This window comes from Pinus tabuliformis, chromosome 5_1 (assembly GCF_031772625.1).
Source record: "Pinus tabuliformis cultivar Carrire ecotype Pingquan chromosome 5_1, CPIR1, whole genome shotgun sequence".
Taxonomy (NCBI): domain Eukaryota; kingdom Viridiplantae; phylum Streptophyta; class Pinopsida; order Pinales; family Pinaceae; genus Pinus; species Pinus tabuliformis.
In genome coordinates, this window is record NC_142305.1 from 619,750,136 (window position 1) to 619,769,454 (window position 19,319).

Sequence of the window (19,319 nt, forward strand, 5' to 3'; positions counted from 1 at the left end):
TCGCGCGCCTGTCAAACGCCCGAATTCGCTCAACTTTCACTCCTTTCACTCAATCACTCGCCCAAACTCTCTTGCAAGTGTCTTGGATGCACAATGAGAGTAAAAGGAGGGAGATTGGGTCTTTATAAGTTTCATTTGAATAAATTTCATGCTCAAACCCACTTTCTAATGTTTCTCTTTGACACTTTATAAAACTGACTTTTTGGTTTCCTTTGTCCTGAATTTGACTCATTTAGTGCTTTGGCTTGATTCTTTTTGCAGGTAGATCATCTGAGGGATCTTGGCAAGGGGACCAGGGTTACATGCTGTCCACTGAAGTCCTTTGAAATTTCATCACTTTTTACAAAAAATTGAAAAATGACCTTGGCTTTAAAAACAGAGCTTTTAAATCCAAGGTGAAAATTAACTGTACAAGATAAAAAATTTCGAAGAAACATCTTTACAATCATCCCTCTGGCTTGCTGAGCACTTATTGACCTTCAGAAACATGACCTTGTAAACATACTTGACCAAAACCCTAGACCTAGGAATTTGACCTCAAGACAAAACAAGACAAGCTTGAAAGTGACTAAGGACTGAAATGACCTGATCCAGCAATGCCAAGAGGGGGACAAAGACACCAGCTCCTCCATCAGGGTTATGGCATGCCTAATGGGATGCAAAAATTGACACTGATGAGACACCTACTTATGCAAATGCAAAGAGCTTTGATCGCTGATGGAGGGCTCAAGACCGACTATAACAGGTTCCTTTTGATGAGATGGAGCATCAAGCGCTCAGGAACCAGGTGATGGCTAAAGATGAGGGTAGAACTCATGCTAGGCTTTTGCCCACACACTAACATATGTCTTGGCCATCATTTACATTTTCTTTCACTGTGGCCATATCATGTTTTTCCATTATTTTAGCTGCATCAACACCTAGGGTTTTGTTTTTTGGCCCTACTCAAGGATGTGGATAAGAGAGTGCCAAATCCCAATGAAGCCATGAAAAATTGGATCTGAAGAATGGAGATGGTATAAACTTAAAGGGCTTGTAATGTGACATGAAAAGTGTTACGTATAGTGTAAGGGATAATGAACACGTTATTTCAATCAAAGTCTTCCAAGTAGTGCCCCTCCTACAACCATAAGGCCTTAACGTTGGTCCCATTCGACTAGGACTAAAAATTAACCCCCTAATAGGTAAGGTGTGAGAACAAATTTACAGTCAAGATCGGTCAATTATCTAGATCACCCCTTTATCCATACTAAATACCGAAAACATTAAGTATAAAAACCCGATTGCAAAATGATCCGAGTACTTATTGAGTAGTAGCCCATCTTCATTCAAGAGGAATGTTGGATGGTGAGAAAACTAGTGACTGGTGCAAATGGCAGAGTGTTGGTTTTTGGTAGCATCGGAAGTGCTCTAGCCTTGAAAATTGGTGGAGAGGCTAAGGCAAATGATTTCTAAAGAACCCAAAAGCTGTTTGGTGAAATTCCACCTGGATTGTATTTTATTAAAGTAATTAAGATTTTTAATGGGGTTCCTAAGTCTAAACTTAGGAAAATTAAAATATTAATGGATATTAATCAAAATATGGGTGAGAATGATCTAGAAGGTGGATCAAGTCATGTTTCAATCTTAGTCGTTGATAAGAGACTTAATCTCGGCCGGTAAGAACTCAACAGGAAAAGTATAAAATGGAGGCTTGGGGTTCATTTGGAAACACACACGGAGAGAACGAATTGATCAAGAATTCGATTCCTATGGCAAGGTGTGCTAAGGATTTCGAATTAAGTGATCATTCTGCAGGAGAGGGGCAGTGAGAATCTGGGAGGACTTTCCAGAGAATACTGACAGAGAGGCAGAAAGAGCCAGCAGAGAGGCAGCGCAGCAGCTGGGAACTGGCGGAACAGTAGGGAAAGCTAACGTAGAGGGCAGAAGTAAGAACTACCAGGAACAACCGTAACCGCTGGGAAACGTCAAGAACTACCGAAACAGCTAACGCAGAGGGCAGAAGTCGGAACTGCCAGGAACAGCGGGAACCGTTGAGAACTGTCAGAACTGCTGAGAAAACTGATGCAGAGGGCAGAAGTCGGAACTGCTGGGAACTGTCAGAACAGCTGGGAAAGTTGATGCATAGGGCAGAAGAGGTGACGCAGAAATACTCAGGGCTAGCCAATCTTGTGTCGAATCAGCCGGAATTCTGCAGAGTGAAGTGAGGTAAAACTCACTCGGATTTTCTGCCAGTATTTTCTTTGTAAAGGATTTCTAGATGAGCATCTTAGATTTGTATTCAAATATTTCTCCTGCATAATAATAAACCCTCAAAGCTGCTGCACCAGTTTCCCCGCATTAGGTTTTTCCAAGGACTATTATGTCCAAAAATAAGTGTGTCCTATGTATGTTGTTCTTTGCTCTGTTTTCTGTTTCATGAGATCAAATATTTAATTAGTGTAGGCTTCAGAAGTAATTCTCGATGGAGTTCGAGATCATGTGGTCTCACACTTGCGGGGCAAGGATACAGCCTGAGAGATGTGGGAAGCCTTGTTGTCTTTGTATGAAGGCTCTTCCAAACAGTGGAAGAAGTGTTTAGAGCAGAAGTTGCAACGGACTGTGATGCAAAAAGGAGAAGGGGTGAACCTCTATTTTCAACATCTTCAAGACACTAGAGATCAGCTTATTGCAGTGGGGTCCACTCCTCAGTCAACCGCGATGGTGAGGATAGCCCTGAATGGAGTCTCGGATGAATGGCAAGTTTTCGTCCAAAGCATATTGGGCAAAGAAAAACTACCTTCATGGGAGGAGATGTGGGTGGCTCTTCAACAAGAGGAGTTAAGGAGGGACCTAATGAAGGTCAACCTCAATGGCAGCAGTGGGAGTGGCACAAAGACGAAGGAGGAGGAGGAGAACGCAACTCTAGCATCGAAGGGACAGCAAAATCCGAAGCGGAAGAAGGACATTTCGAATGTGAAATGTTTCAGATGTGGCGAGATGGGTCACTTTACATCTCAGTGTCCTTTGAAGCAAACGAATAAGGACGAGAAGCATGATCCTAAGGTTGCAGCGGCGAAGAATGACGAGGAAGAGTATGACATTAGTGCCCACACATCTCCAAGAGGGAGATGGGGCGATATTGAGATGTAGTCGGGGAGGACTACATGTGGGCAGGATCCTTGAGGAGTCCACCCCTTGGATCAATTCCTTGCTACGGGAACCCAAGATTCAACAGTAGTGAGATGGACTTAGTGTCAGATGATGCAGTGGATTGTTTGGAGGACAAATGCAGTAGCTTGGGACCAGAGATTGATCAGTGCAAAACAAGGTTGGCAGTAGTGCAGTTGGCACAGTGCAAGAGTCAACAGCAGTGCAGAAGATTCAGAGGGACAAAATTAGCAGCAGTCAGATTCCAACATTCATTGTATTATGTTGAAAACAGTTAAGTTCAACTAATTTTGGATGTTTTTCAGTTGCTTCTCTCAGCAACCGAGTTGCAGTACAGATGCAGTGTTAGCAGTGGCAGTGCTAGCAACATAGCAGATGCAGCATTTGAGAGGGAGTTGTAGTACAGATGCAGCAGTGGCAGTGTCATGGGAAGCAGTACAGTGATAGCAGTAGCACAATGTTGGTGGCAGCATCTGTACAGAAAGGAGGTGCTTCAAAAGCAGAGCAGCATGCAGTTGAGCATTGTTGCTAGAGCACTTTCCTCGATAAGAGGGAGTGTTAGTTTTTGGTAGTATCGGAAGTGCTCTAACCTTGAAAATTGGTGGAGAGGCTAAGGCACATGAGTTCTAAAGAACCCATAAACCGTTTCGTGAAATTCCACCCATATTGTATTTTATTAAAATAATTAATATTTTTAATGGGGTTCCTAAGTTTAAACTTAGGAAAATTAAAATATTAATGGGTATTAATCAAAATATGCGTGAGAATGATCTAGAGGTGGATCAAGTCATGTTTTAATCTTAGCCATTGATTAGAGACTTAATCTCGGTCGTTGGAAAACTCAAAAAGAAAAGTATAAAATGGAGGCTTGCGGTTCATTTGGAAACACACACGGAGAGAACGAATTGATCAAGAATTTGATTCCTAGGGCAGGGTTTGCTAAGGATTTCAAATTAAGTGATTATTCTGCAGCAGAGGGGCGGTGATAATCCAGGAGGACTTTCCAGAGAATACTAACAAAGAGGTGAAGAGAGGCAACACAGTAGCCAGGAACTGCCAGAACAGCGGGGAAAGCTAACGCAGAGGGCAGAAGTCGAAACTGCCGGGAACAGTTAGAACTGCTGGGAACAGCCGGAACTGCTGGGAACTGTCGGAACTGCTGGGAACTGCCGGAATAGCTGGGAAAGCTAACACAGACGGCAAAAGCCGAAACTGTCGGGAACTACCGAAACAACAGGGAAAGTTGACGCAGAGGGCAGAAGTCGGAAATACCGGAAACAGTTGGAACTGTCGGGAACTGTCGGAACAACCGGGAAAGCTGACGCAGAGGGCAGAAGAGGTGACGCAAAAATAGTCGAGGTTAGCCAATCTTGTGCCGGATCAGCCGCAATTCTGCCGAGTGAAGTAAGGTAAAACTCACTCAGATTTTCTGTTAGTATTTTCTTTGTAAAGGATTGCTAGATGAGCATCCTATATTTGTATTCAGATATTTCTCTTGCATAGTAATAAACCCTCAAAGTTGTTGCACCGTTTTTCCCGCATTGGGTTTTTCTAGGGACTATTGTCTCCAAAAATTAGTGTGTCCTATGCATCTTGTTATTTTCTTTGTTTTCTGTTTCATGAGATCAAATATTTAATTAGTGTAGGCTGCAGAAGTAATTTGCTTAGGTATTCAGAAGAATAACTTGATGAATGTAATTTAAAAATCAAATAGGTGAAGTAGATTCAAATTTACTACAGTAGGGGTTCCTTGGACTAGGAATTTTCACATGGAGAAGCTCGCACATCATCATCATCAAGCTAATGCATAGGGCTATTGGCTGGCTTGCTGTCCAAAATATGAGAAAAGTTTTCTCCTAGGTGGTTACCCATTTTGGTGGGTAACAAGTCCCATTAGGGCATTGATAGAAGGTAAACAAACAGGGGCAGTGAAGGGGATTAAAGTAAGAAATGTTGTGTATATTTCCCATTTGCTGCCCTGCAACTAATGGAGATTCTGGATTTATATTGTTCTGCAACAGGGATGGTGAATTAGTGATTAATTTGATGGAATCAACAATTTCTTTTGCAAGGGTTCCTTAGGAGATATCAAGTACATAATAGGCCTCTTTTCATTCCAGCAAACAGATTTGAAGACAGGTTAAAGTATCTGAGGTTTTATATTAAACCAAATGTTCATGGGAAACAAGATTGGGGATGGTTGGTAGCCAAGATATAAAAATAAAAAACTACCTATTTGGTGCAATAGTTGGTAATAAGAGGAAAAATGATTTTGGTTAAATGTTATGAATAAATATATAGGAAACAAGCAAAATTTTAAGGATGGAAGTTTATCTTAAAGTTTAGCAACCTTCGCGAATCTTACTAGTCCCTAATATCCAAAATTGAAAATGTTTGAAGATAATTTTGTAAAAATGTTTAAATTTATAATTATTTTATATTAGAAAAATATATAATATAGGCGATTTTTAAGGTAAAATAATTTTGATACTATAAAATTTGGACGAATTCGTTTTTAGAAAAAATGGAAATTGGCAAGTATTTTTCTTTGAAAAAACATGGAGCATTAGCCCACTTGAGAATATTAGCCCCTAAAATTTTCCCTGATAGGAAATAATGTAAATGATAATAATTAATAATGATTAGTTAATTAGTAATTAGATTCATGTCTAATGAGAGTCGAGACATGACTCTCCATGAAGAGGCACCTGCATAGTATATAAGCAGACCTCTCACTCTCATTTGTATCATTCTCATTCATACTTTTAATATATATTCTTGTATCCTCAATGGAGATCTACATATTCCAAGGCTTCTGGAGTATTTAACCTGAAGAACAAACTTTGTTCACTTTATTTGGTATCAAAGCCACGTTGACAAATCCCGGCCTTTGGTCATTAACCCTTCATCAAGTTCATTGTCGTTCAAGTCAGGTTTCAAGTCATACACCTCCCTTACCCACCTTTGTCTGACCATTTCCCCATCCCACCTGTCTCATCACCTTTTTAGCCTTGCCCTGACCAGCACTACGGCGTGAAAGCTAAACCCATGATGTTGACATTTCTGTGACAAAACGATGTAATCCAGTGTACCAAGAAAGTGCAATTGGAAGATCAAGAGAAAAACAAACTAACCAAACTTCGGCAAAACAAGAAAGCGTTACAACAGGAATATGAAGATCTTGAAGATATACATTACAAACAAGTAATGCAAAAGGACGAAGAAATTTCTCGCCTCAAGGACCCCGTTGAAAAATTAATTGCACAAGTCAAGAAGACTAAGGTCACAAAGAAGGAACTCAAGAAGCACTTATCAGAACAAGAAGAGCAAAATTTACGTTTAAAGAACCTTAATAAGAAATTATTAGAACAAATCAGAGATCTAAAAGATGAAAAGCTTAAAAGTCAAAACACTGAAAATAAGGTTGATAAATCAGAAATCAAAGAGTATTACGTCTGAGAAACCATAATCGAAATCTACTCACTCAAATTAAGAAACTTAAGGATGATCAGAAAACATTAAAAGACAAGCTAGAAGTTAGAACAATTTACTCAAGAAGAAGTTTCGAAATATTCAGTCGTAACAGTCCAAGTTGAAGATAAAGGAACGAATACCGATCTAGTGAATATCATAACTCAAGAAGAATGCAAACTAGTTGAAGAAAAGACACACTTAGATGTTGCAATTCAGATGATAAACACCCCAAGTGAAGGTTCTGTAACCAACTCAACAACATTGTCACCTGAAGTAAATCAAAAAAATTCCACACACTTAATAAGGGAAAGTCAAACGAAAAAAGTTCCATATCGATATCCAAGTCATGAGAGTAGACAACTCAATCAAGTTACGTATCGGGACCATTCAAAACAGAAACAACAAACTGATGTTCCAGAGAATAGTGATGTAACCTCAATCCAATCCTATGATGACAAGTCATTACAAAATTCCAATGATCAAAATATTCCACAGAAAATTAATCTAGGATGGTCTAATCCCTTCTCAGTGCGACAATTTTGTTTGTCACTTAGAGGATCATATCGTCTTGCTTCGACAAAGATGACAATTCCGAGACAAGAAGACATCCGAAACAGAAAAAAGAGATCAAGCCTTTCATCAATAAGCTTTGAGGACAAAGCTTTTTGAGGAGGAAGGCAATGTTATGAATAAATATATAGGAAATCATGTAAATGATAATAATTAATGATGATTAGTTAATTAGTAATTGGAGTCATTTCTAATGAGACATGGCTCTCCATGAAGAGCCACCTGCATAGTATATAAGCAGACCTCTTGCTCTCATTTGTATCATTCTCATTCATACTTTTAATATATATTCTTGTATCCTCAATAGAGATCTACATATTCCAAGTCTTCTGGAGTATTTAACCTGAAGAACGAATTTTGTTCGCCCGGTTGTTGAACCTATACTAGTATGCTGAATGTCCCTAGCATTTTTTCCTCAAGGGGTTTCGGACAAAATAAGAAGGCTAAGCTACAGATTCATTTGGCCAGAGAGCACAGAAAGAATTGGCATCCCTTTGATGAAATGGAAAAGAATTGCAATTCCAAAGAAATTAAGAGGTTGGGGCCTCAAAAATATATTTCATTTTACTACAGCATTGTCTGCAAAAAAATGTGTGGAGACTGATTAAGGGAGAAGGTTTATGGTGTAAAGTTGTCGTCCAGAAATATATTTACCCTGCTTCTGTGTAGGATTGGATAAGATGTTCAACAAAGTCTCTTAACAATGCTTCAATAATTTGGAAGGCTACTATAAAGGCTTTCCCGATTAGAGGCAATTAGTTTGTATGGAAGGTTGGAAATGCAAGAAGATTTCCACTTGGTGAGGATCCTTGCGTAGGCTGTTGGGAAAATTTGAAGTTTCTAATTCCTCTTGTAAATACTCCCAAAGAAAAGGACTGTTCTTCTTGAGTCAGGTAGTAGAACCTATTTTGATTTCCATTTTGAGGCAGGAATGAAGGATAGCAGATCTTATTGAGCTCAAAGGGAAGAATCAGCTTTATGAGAAAGACACATAGAAAAACTCAGAAGCAATCATGCTAGGATTAGGGAGGAGGAAGAGTTATTATGGTCTAAAAGTCAGTTGGGAGGTTTCTATACTCCAAAAGTGGGTTACAAAACTTCATGTGAAGAAATAGAAGCAGTAAAACCATCATAGTGGTGGAAGAAGGTATGGAAACTAAAATGTCCATTAAAGGCTCTTGTTTTCATATGGCTAGCTTTAAAAAATAAAGCACTTACATAGGAAAATTTGCAGAAAAAGCATGTGGAAGGAACGAGCAGGTGTCTTCTTTGCAAGATCACTGATGAATCAATATTTCCCATGTTTATATTTTGTTCTTATACTTCAGAGGTCTAGACTCTAGACAGAATTAGACAAACTGGTAGGATATAAATAAGGCTAGAAGGGTAACACAGTAGAAGATAGGATAAGACAATTATCTTAATATCTGATGAATGACCAAAAATGTAGTTCAATTGAATTGAAGAGTAAACCAATAAGAATAGAATGTGGGATTACAAGCAGAACTCCTAGAAATGTTGAAAATAATATAAAAAAAAGAAACCTACATAGGTATAAGTGCTTCAGAAGTTGGTGAGGGATCCCATCATTAAAAAAAGTCTAAGGCCTTGACTATTTGTACCTATGTTCCACCAATTTTCTGGGGCAGGGAAGTATGGGAGTAGGGAGACGCACAAGGGGGGCATGTGGGAGCACCACCAAATTTTAGAAAAATTCAGGGGGACATTGAGGCCCCTACCATAGAGGTCCCCATTGCTAAAATTATAAAATATAAAAATAATAATGATCAATTCCCAACAATAACAATTCATCCCATGCAAATTCATCATTGTGCAATCCATGGAAATTCTATAATCCTGCCAATCCTGACATCCTGAAAACTGTTAAGTCCACTGAACTGAATGGTATATGAAATTCTACTTTCTCCATATGAAATCTGATGAGGTTGGAACCACCCTCAAACATCTTGAAACAATTAATGGTAATGTTAAAAAATTTAGTAAGAGTGGCATCCTCCTATATCTTACCTATTTTATCCATCCTCCTTTCAAGTTTCTCTTACCTTTTCTATCCATTCTCATTTATCTTACCTTTTCTTAAGAATTTAATATTATCATTAATTACTAAGGTCCTAGCCTCGTCAAAAGCTCTATCCCTTATTTTTCTTCTATCTTCATGGGTTGTTGGACAAAATATCTGGGGGGTAGTGCCCAGGCATCACCCTTTTGGGGGAGGGGAGGCGCTCATATGTCCCATTTTTGGGGAAGCATATCCCCCACACTGAGGAAATATTTCCCCATGCATTTCCTTGAGTTTCCCCCAAAGGGAAACATGGGGAAACGTTTCCCCAGGGGTCCGTCGCCCCATCCCTAGAGTGTGGAAAATGTGGGGGGCACACCCCCCACACTGGGGGACACGTCCATAAGGAACATCAATTTGTACAGCATGGGAAATTTGACTTGCCAGGAATTCAAGCCTTTTTGAAGACAGACTTGTCCTTTCGCTTAAGCATGCATGCAGAATTTCAGCATTCTCAATGGTTTTCCTCAATTAAAAGCTTCAAAACATCCAAGAGTAATTGTGGAAGAAGAAATAGGTAAGTTTGAAGCCTGGATTTATTTTGATAGAGCTTCTCAAGGGAACCCATAATTATGTGGTGCTGGAGAATTAGTTTTCATATCAGAACATCATATGCTAAAATTCTAGGCAGGGCTACGAAGGGGGAGCAATAATTTTGCTCAACTAATGGCCCTCGAGCTGGCTCTTAAGTTGGCAGTTGAAAAAGGAGCTCAGAGGGTTCAAGGGGTCCGTCGCCCCATCCCTAGAATGTGGAAAATGTGGAGGGCACACCCCCCACACTGGGGGACACATCCATAAGGAACATCAATTTGTACAGCATGGGAAATTTTACTTGCCAGGAATTCAAGCCTTTTTTAAGACAGACTTGTCCTTTCGCTTAAGCATGCATGCAGAATTTCAGCATTCCCAATGGTTTTCCTCAATTAAAAGCTTCAAAACATCCAAGAGTAATTGTGGAACAAGAAATAGGTAAGTTTGAAGCCTGGATTTATTTTGATAGAGCTTCTCAAGGGAACCCATAATTATGTGGTGCTGGAGAATTAGTTTTCATATCAGAACATCATATGCTAAAATTCAAGGCAGGGCTACGAAGGGGGAGCAATAATTTTGCTCAACTAATGGCCCTCGAGCTGGCTCTTAAGTTGGCAGTTGAAAAAGGAGGTCAGAGGGTTCAGGTGTTTGGAGACTCACTTGTTGTCATTAGATGGATGGAGGGATCTTTTTCTTCTGAAAACATTGTTTTCCCTCCCATATTTAACGAGATTAATGCCTCATCAAAATATTCAAGGACTAAAATAGGGGTTTCTCTCAAAATGCGGGGGTACTGGAAAATTTCTAAAGATTTGGATGGTCAACCCTGTATTTTAGTCCTTGTATATTTTGAAAGAATATTCCATGATTCCTTTTGGTATCAGCTGATTAGTCTTGGGACTATATAACTCTTAAAGAATGTTATAAGGTCAAACCATAGAAGGTTGGTGTAGTTTCGTTGTACGACTGCAGCTGGTAGTAGAATGGTGATAGCAAAAGTTTCAGGAAAATGTTCACAAAATTCAGAATGGTTTTTTGTAAATTGTCATTATAATGTATGCATGCCTGAAGGAGTTTATCTGCTACATATCACAGACAGATCTCTAGCAATTCTTCCAGGCATGTATAGAATGTAATTTCAATTTTTTTATTTGATTAATGAATTATGAAGTTGTTTTTCCTCGGAAAAGAAAAAAGGTTTAGCATGACTTTAGTGTTTCTAAAATTTCTCAAGATATCTATTCAGAAACCATCTTATAAAAGTTAACTTGAGCTTCGCACAGGAGATCAAAGGGCCAATCCCCAGGCCAGCTGCCTCTGTTGTGTGCCTCACTCAATGTCCCTACTGGGTCAGGCTCCATAATCATCACCAACAGGGTTACACTCAGTACCATCCATGAAATGTGGGGAAGTCCTGGTGGTTTCCCCGCAAGATTTTCCTTGGGAAACAAAGTTAATTTATACAGCATTTCAAAAAGAAAAACTCAAATATTGTTGATTATTGAATCAGAGTTCCTCAACTGTAAGCTACCTAATGTACATAATATGCACAAAGCATACCTGAATTTCATCTATAACCGCACACTTGTACTGCCGTGTCACATCAGCCATTTCAACAGTCATTGCACTGTGCGCTGCACCAGCGATCTCCTCCCTCTCCTGCCCAGTTATTAAACTACATGGGACATTTGCCTTGTTTAACCTCTCAGCCACTTCCCATGCTAGAAGTCTTAATGGACCACAGTATACACCTACCAGTAATCACAAGCATTTTCAGTCAATAAATCACAAACATTCTTTGGAGCTGGCCGTCTAGGGTTTTAGTTTAGTATATTCTTTTACTTCCTGATATTTGTCTTATATAGATAATAGGAGCCACTTTAGCACTCCCACTTTGTACCAACATCATGGTACCTAACACAGTCCTACTGAACTACTGTTGTAGTCATCAGTTGGACATTAAAACATTTATCTTATCCAACATTACAAAATTCGCATCTCTTTTGCTGTTCATATCTATAACTTGAACAATGGAAATGGACCATACTGAAATTCAACAAACATAAATAAATCTTTGTAATACCTGAGGAACTTAATACTAACTTCTTTAATGCCTGATATGTTTTGCCACTATTTGTGGGACCTACATGCAATACTACAATACGCTTCATTTTCCGAGCCAGTGGATACCAAGTGTGTGGGCTTCTGCAAGAGTACCGGATAAAAGTTAGAGCTAAATATATAACTATTCAAATCAACAAGAACTTAGAAGTGAATTATTCAGACCAAAAATCAAACTCCAAGTACGTAGATTAAGGCATCACAGGCAATAGCCACAGTTAATCTTGTAACAAAATGGTGGGATACAGAAGATGCCAGTCATAACAGAGACACAAATTTGAACAACTGCATCTGGACAACATATAGATTTTAACTCATGACCATCTATTTATGTAAAACAAAACAACTGAGCTGCTCTTTGATTTCATACATTAATTGTTTGTGGGATGAAAATGCCTATGAAAATTTTCCAAACTTCTGTCAGCAAATTCCAAGTATCGATATGCTGTTTCTGTAATGTAAAAACAGTTTTTCATTTGTTTTAAAGGAACAGGGTAGTAAAGATGACTTACTAAGTCATGTTTCTGGCTTCTAGAGGACGACATAGTCCATTTGTAGCCCCAGGGGCAGGGCCTTCTTCCTCTAGAAGAAAAGGCAAGGCCATTCCCTATTCACGTAAAAGGGGCAGAGGATTTCAGTCACTGATTACTTTATGACATGTAGATGACTCATGATATACATTTATTATATCTTTTGGTGATACTTTGACTCTTGAGAGTTGATATTGAGTCAAAATCATCAATCACTCTCCATCGCTCATCAATCACTCTCCATATGAACTGTTGTTTCTCTAACCCCCCGTCTCCCTTATCTTCATAATAAGCACGAATGGCTTCTTTGGCCCTATCCATGGCCTCATACAAGTAGCCCATTGCGGGCTTGTCTCCATCAACCAACCGAAGAACCCTTACCAAAGATTCTGAAATGGCACACCTCCTCTACTCTTGCCCAAAAGCTATGATCATATGCTAGATAACGAGATTCATCCTATAGGCCCCACGAATCCCGAATCCATCGTGTCCGACATGATTCTCTCGAGATTCGTGTCCAAAAACCATGACACGTCGTGTCTTATTTTGACACGTCGAATCCGACTGCGTGTCACGATTTTGGCAGCCTGTCCTGTTTTCCAGGACTCGTTAGGCAGCAAAAGTGACTTGCACGGGTATGAAAAGGCCGCATTTGGTCATTACAGCCACACATATTTTCATTTGGCAAGCGTTTTGGCAGCTTAATGATCAAGTCTAGGCCCTAGTATTGATATGTTATTCATGGTAAAAGTGACATTCTCCTTAATCTTCATTTTCATCCTTTTACTTAAATTTTTAACATTACCATGAAATGACTCAAGATGTTTGAGAGTGGTTCCGGCCTCATTGGATTTCATATGGAGAAAGTAGAATTTTAGATTTCATTCAAAATCCAACAGACTTATCAGTTTTTCAGGATTTTAGGATTGGGGGATTGCAATGTTTCCATTGAATTTTGTCATGTATTAGTGTATGGAACTCGTATTTCATCAAGAGCACCAATCCCTCTATGTACCTTGATGTTAGTGACATTTGTTGTCGAACTCCTGTATCATGACCCTCCTAAAAATGTACGCATCATTCAAACAAAATCTTGACTTGACATGTTATGCTTGTTCTATCTTATGTTAATGCTTAAAGGGTGATATTAATGACAAAGATCCCTATACAGATACAGAGGTAATGACAAAGATACCTCTGGATATTAATGCTTAGAGGGTGATATTAATGACAAAGATCCTGATTTTCCAACAAGACTAAAAAATTAGACATTTCTCGTGGTGGCAAGAGGGCCAAGCATAAGAAATAGATAATAGATTGACATGTATTTGAATTTTGTATGTACTATGCATGCTAATAGCTATAGATGAAGATTTATATTTGAAATCAATAAATTTGTATCATTAATTAAAATTTGTGTAAGAAATATCTAATTTTTAAAATATCTATATATATATATATATAACGAATCCTACGTGTCCTGTTCCGGGGGGTCAACGTGTCCGAATCCGACACCACAAATCCCGAATCCTACGAATCCCGAATCCCCATGTCAGGTGACTTAGATCATATGAAACTAGTCTGCATATGCCCTCTCCCTCTGGTTTGCGGCTAATAAATAAAGCACGTCAATCTTGTGAAAGAAACATTCTCTTCACATCCCACATAGAATTCAACAGAGACTGAAGAGATATGAAAATAGTGGCAAATCGTGTAAAGGTAAGACGCACCAACTCTTTGTTGTTGGTGAATCTTCTCATCAAGCTAAGCACATATGCATAATTATATATAAATTTTGTTATGCTCCTGGATGATTCAACAATATCCCTGACAAGAGGAATCTTAGATATCGTTTTTGGGATTCAACTGCGTTAAGTAAGTCATTAACGTATGACCATTTCCATGAGAGGTAGTCGTAACTAACTAATTTCTCATGATTTTTGAATTGTTCACTTAGCACTCATTGCATCGGGTGATGCTCACAGGGGCGAAGAAGTGGGATTGAAACTAGTGAAATGAATCACATAGCATCAATCGTCACTTCCGGGGCTTGCACCCGGTAACCAGGACTTCCCGGGAGGTCACCCATCCCAGATCTCCTCTAGCTCAAGCGCGCTTAACTGTGGAGTTTTCCCCACAATCAAGCCCACTTAGCTTGCTACCCCATTTGCAAAACCCTAGCAAGTATTGTGCCTCATGAACCATTCAAGTAGAGATCCCTTCACTCTTTTTGAATTTAAGTATTAGGGGTTTACGCAGTGCATTATATTAGATATCGTTTTTGGGATTCAACTGCGTTAAGTAAGTCATTAACGTATGACCATTTCCATGAGAGGTAGTCGTAACTGACTAATTTCTCATGATTTTTGAATTGTTCATTTAGCACTCATTGCATCGGGTGATGCTCACAGGGGTGAAGAAGTGGGATTGAAACTAGTGAAATGAATCACATAGCATCAATCGTCACTTCCGGGGCTTGCACCCGGTAACCAGGACTTCCCGGGAGGTCACCCATCCCAGATCTCCTCTGGCTCAAGCGCGCTTAACTGTGGAGTTTTCCCCACAATCAAGCCCACTTAGCTTGCTACCCCATTTGCAAAACCCTAGTCAGTTACGACTACCTCTCATGGAAATGGTCATACGTTAATGACTTACTTAACGCAGTTGAATCCCAAAAACGATATCTAATATAATGCACTGCGTAAACCCCTAATACTTAATTTCAAAAAGAGGAATCTTACCTATATCCTCCAACATCAAGTCAATACAATGTGCAGCACAAGGTGTCCAAAACAAGTTAGGATACCTCTCCATAAGCAACCTGCCAGCAGCAACATAATTTGCAGTGTTGTCCGTTATGACTTGGACAACATTTTGTGGACCTACTTCCTGAATGAAGATGTCCAACAACTCACATAATAAACGTGCATCTTTAATGTGTGCAGATGCATCAACAAATTTCATAAACATTGTCCCCTTGGGACAACTAACCAAGAAGTTAAGAAGGGTCCTACTCTTCTGGCCAGTCTGATCATCTGACATGATTGTGCATCTAGTGTGTTCCCATGATGCCCTAACCTCCTCCAATCTAGCAGTGCAATTAATCTTTTCATCTTGAAGAAGAGGCCCTCTCAACTCTGCAAAGGTAGGGGCTTTGTACCCCGGGTCAAGGACAGCAACAGCATCAAACATAGGTTGGTAGAATGGGTTTGCCTTGGCAATGTTGAAGGCAAGGTTGCACGAAACGAGGAAACAGGTACGAGTTTCCGAAACGGGAAGCGACACGAAACGCGACCTCCCCAAATTTTGGAAACGGGGAAACGCGAATATATATATATATATATATATATATATATATATATATATATATATATTAGGACATTTAAGAAATATGTGCAATCATAAAGCATATATGATACATTCTAATTTATTACATTATGATAAAACTGTCAATTGTCAATGCATAAACTATAAGTATCTAAATTTGCATCACATTTACTCATAAATAATCACATAATGAAAATAGAAATATCCAAAATCAGCCACGAGAAATTTCTAATTTCTTGTCTCGTGCTTGATTGGGAGTCTCCTCCTACATAGTCGAACAACCTTAATGCTCTTGATTAAATACAAGTTTCATACCCTAGTACCCTACATTCTCTTGATTATTAGGAGTCTCCCCTGCATAGAGGGCTTGGTTCTCTTGATTAAATACAAGTTCCATACCCTAGTACATGATAAAATCCAATGGAAACATTGCAATCCCCCCAATCCTGAAATCCTGAAAAACAGATAAGACTGCTGGATTTTGAGTGAGATCTAAAATTCTACTTTCTCCATATGAAATCCAATGAGGGCGAAACCACTCTCAAACATCCTGAGTCATTTCATGGTAATGTTAAAAATTTAAGTAAAAGGATGAAAATGAAAAATAAAGGAGAATATCACTTTTACTTTAAGAATTTAACATTACTATGAACTGCATATCAACACTAGGGCAAAAGTTCACTTTTATAACTTTAGACAGGCATCTGGAAGCAACTAGAAGTCACTAGGCTAACATAAGAATAGATTAGAAAACAAATAAAATAAAATAAAACACAAATAAATGCTGAAACATGGGTCATATGGCCCTGAAACGTGTTTCAGGCCGTACTGGCCACGTTTCAGTTTCGTGAAATGTGGCAGTACGGCCTGAAACACGTTTCAGGGCCGTACCAAACGCATTTCAGCGTTTCGTACCCGTTTCCGTACGGAAACGCCCTTCTGCCCCACGTTTCCTGCAACATAGGTTGAAGGGAACATCATTCCATAGAAGACACCTACAGACCAACCTGTCAGCTTTTGCCTTTTCATTTTTTTTAAGTGTCGATTTGATGCCAGGTGTGGTTCTAGGAACAAAAAAAAATGAGAAAGTTGAGCGGTTGGGACATTGGGGTGTGGAATGTGATGCTGAAGAAACACTCTCACTTCCCCCCACTCTTGAGGCCTCTACAAGTTGGCTTTTCACTGCTGCCCTGGTGTCTTTGCCCTCCTCTTTATCCATCAATGATTTAATGGCTTGTCGGATGATTTCTGGAGGTGGATTTGGGCAAAGTTCTATATTTTGCCCCGGAATTTGCCCCAAATGGAATGTTAATCTGTTGAAACCCCCTGACATATGCTTGCCATACAAATTGCAAGTCAAATACATTTTATTGACCCCCCAGATTCGGGTATACGATCAGGTTCACCATATTCCTAGATAGGGTCCAAATTCCTTGGCATTTTGTTTGAAACTTTGAACTTGAATTTGAACCTAGGGCACAAAAAAAAATTGAAAAAAATTAGAAATTGCCCATCAGATAAGAAGCAAACACAAATGTAATTGTTGATTTTAAATTGTAAAAGCCTCTTCTCACTCACTTGAACACACTCAGAATCACTAAACAAGGGTTTGAATTTTTTATTCTTGAAAGTTAAAACATGTAAACAATCTAAAAATTTTGAAGTTTTGATTCAATCTAGATTCTAAACAATGTTTTGATTCAAATTTTTAAGCAAAAATAAGCTAAAAACAAACTAATAGAAAGATTTAAGAAGCCATTTGTGTAACAAACACTGAGAGAGAAATTAAAATACATACCTAACAGCAGCAAATCGGCACCTTGAATCTCTCACGTTGAGCAATGGACAAATCTCCAAATCCACACCACAAAACTAGTAAATCTCCTCCTCTTGGGAAATGGAAACAACTCCTCTCTCTACAGGGACGAATGGCAGAAAGAAGAGTGAAAAATGAGTGTTTTTTTGGCCTTTTCCCTCACTTATCTGCGCCTTGGGTGGGCTGCCCGACTTTTTCGATCGACTCCCAATTTAATGCCAACTTTTTCGACTAGGAAAAAATCGCCAAAAAGTCGGCCAATAGAATCGGCTAGCCCAAAAAATCGGACTTTGCTGATTTTGTCGCAACTTTTTCCACACTGGTTAGAACTTAGGATATGTACATAATGACATGTTAGTAAAAGTTACAAGGTGTAATATAGCAAGTCATCCCTACAAGGAATAATGGAATATGTCTCCAAATGTAAATCTAATAATCTATATATACACCACAAATGTATGGCATTGATGTAATGTTAAAATGGATGAGTATAGTATATTTTTTACTCTTCCACATATATTTTGCCCATATTTACGCTCATTACTTTTTTCAACAGCTTTCAACCATAAAATCCAATCCCAGTTGCCCCATTGGACTAGGAACAAGACCCCATACCTATGAAACAACTTGAATACATTCTTCAGACACCAACAATGGAAAATTAAGCTTATAAAAAAAATGAAGGAGAAATTAGAGGGCCCTCCATTAATGACAATGTTGCATATGATTAAACAATCTAACCTAATTAGGGAATCATCAACTATTATATGTGCTAATAAACATAGCATTGTATAAATTACCACAAAACCTAACCAAGTGCGCCTGAAATCTGGTCAAAAAAATGCTAATTGGACCCACTGCACCATACACCAGTCTCCAAAGATTTATGAATGAGATTAATATCCATAGCCCTTAGGATAAACTTACAATGTGACCAAACCTACATTTTTGTGGGCCGAAGAGTACTAGCACACCTACCAATGTTATCATCATTCCCCCCCGCCATGTTAAAAGTTCTTTTCCTGCCAGGCAAGCTTTTGCCAGTTCTAATTTACCTAGAGACACAATTATTGATTTTATATTTGAGGGAGAATTAAGAGATACCTCTACCTAAATCTTATCCAAGTGGGGAGTATCAAAGTCATTATATGTGAAATGCTAACATGGCATCAAACCAAAGGCCACACTTTATCTATCTCTTGAGACTTATGTTAGTTTTTGGTAGCATCAGTTGTGTTCTATCCTTGAAAATTGGTGGAGAGGCTAAGGCACATGAGTTGTAAAGAACCCAGAAACTGTTTGGTGAAATTCCACATGAATTGTATTTTATTAAAATAATTAATATTTTTAATGGGGATCCTAAGTCTAAACTTGGGAAAATTAAAATATTAATGGGTATTAATCAAAATATGGGTGAGAGCGATCTATAAGGCAGATCAAGTCATGTTTTAATCTTAGTCGTTGATTAGAGACTTAACCTCGGTCGTTGAAGTTTCAACGAGAAAAGTATAAGAAGTAGGCTTGGGGTTCATTTAGAAACACACACTGAGAGAACGAATTGATCTGGAATTCGATTTCTGGGGCTAGGAAGCTGAGGTTTCGAATTGAGTGATCATTCTACAGCAGAGGGGGGGGATAATTCGGGACTATTGACAGAGAGGCGAAAAGAAGCTTGTGGAGGCAGTGCAACAGCCAGGAGGACTGACACTGGGCCAATCTG

At 38.9% G+C, this 19,319-nt stretch overlaps 1 protein-coding gene across 2 annotated transcripts in view; it reads right to left on the minus strand.

The window, feature by feature from the left end:
- The window catches only part of ATSUV3 (ATP-dependent RNA helicase), a 405,120-nt gene that overhangs the window by 294,824 nt on the left and 90,977 nt on the right, over window positions 1–19,319 (minus strand). For both annotated transcript variants that reach the window (XM_089432621.1, XM_089432620.1), the window contains exons 3-4: window positions 11,889–12,010; window positions 11,366–11,556 (exon numbers count right to left, since the gene is read on the minus strand). In XM_089432621.1, coding sequence (XP_089288747.1) covers window positions 11,366–11,556; window positions 11,889–12,010 — 313 coding nt within the window. The remainder of the gene's footprint in view (window positions 1–11,365; window positions 11,557–11,888; window positions 12,011–19,319) is intronic.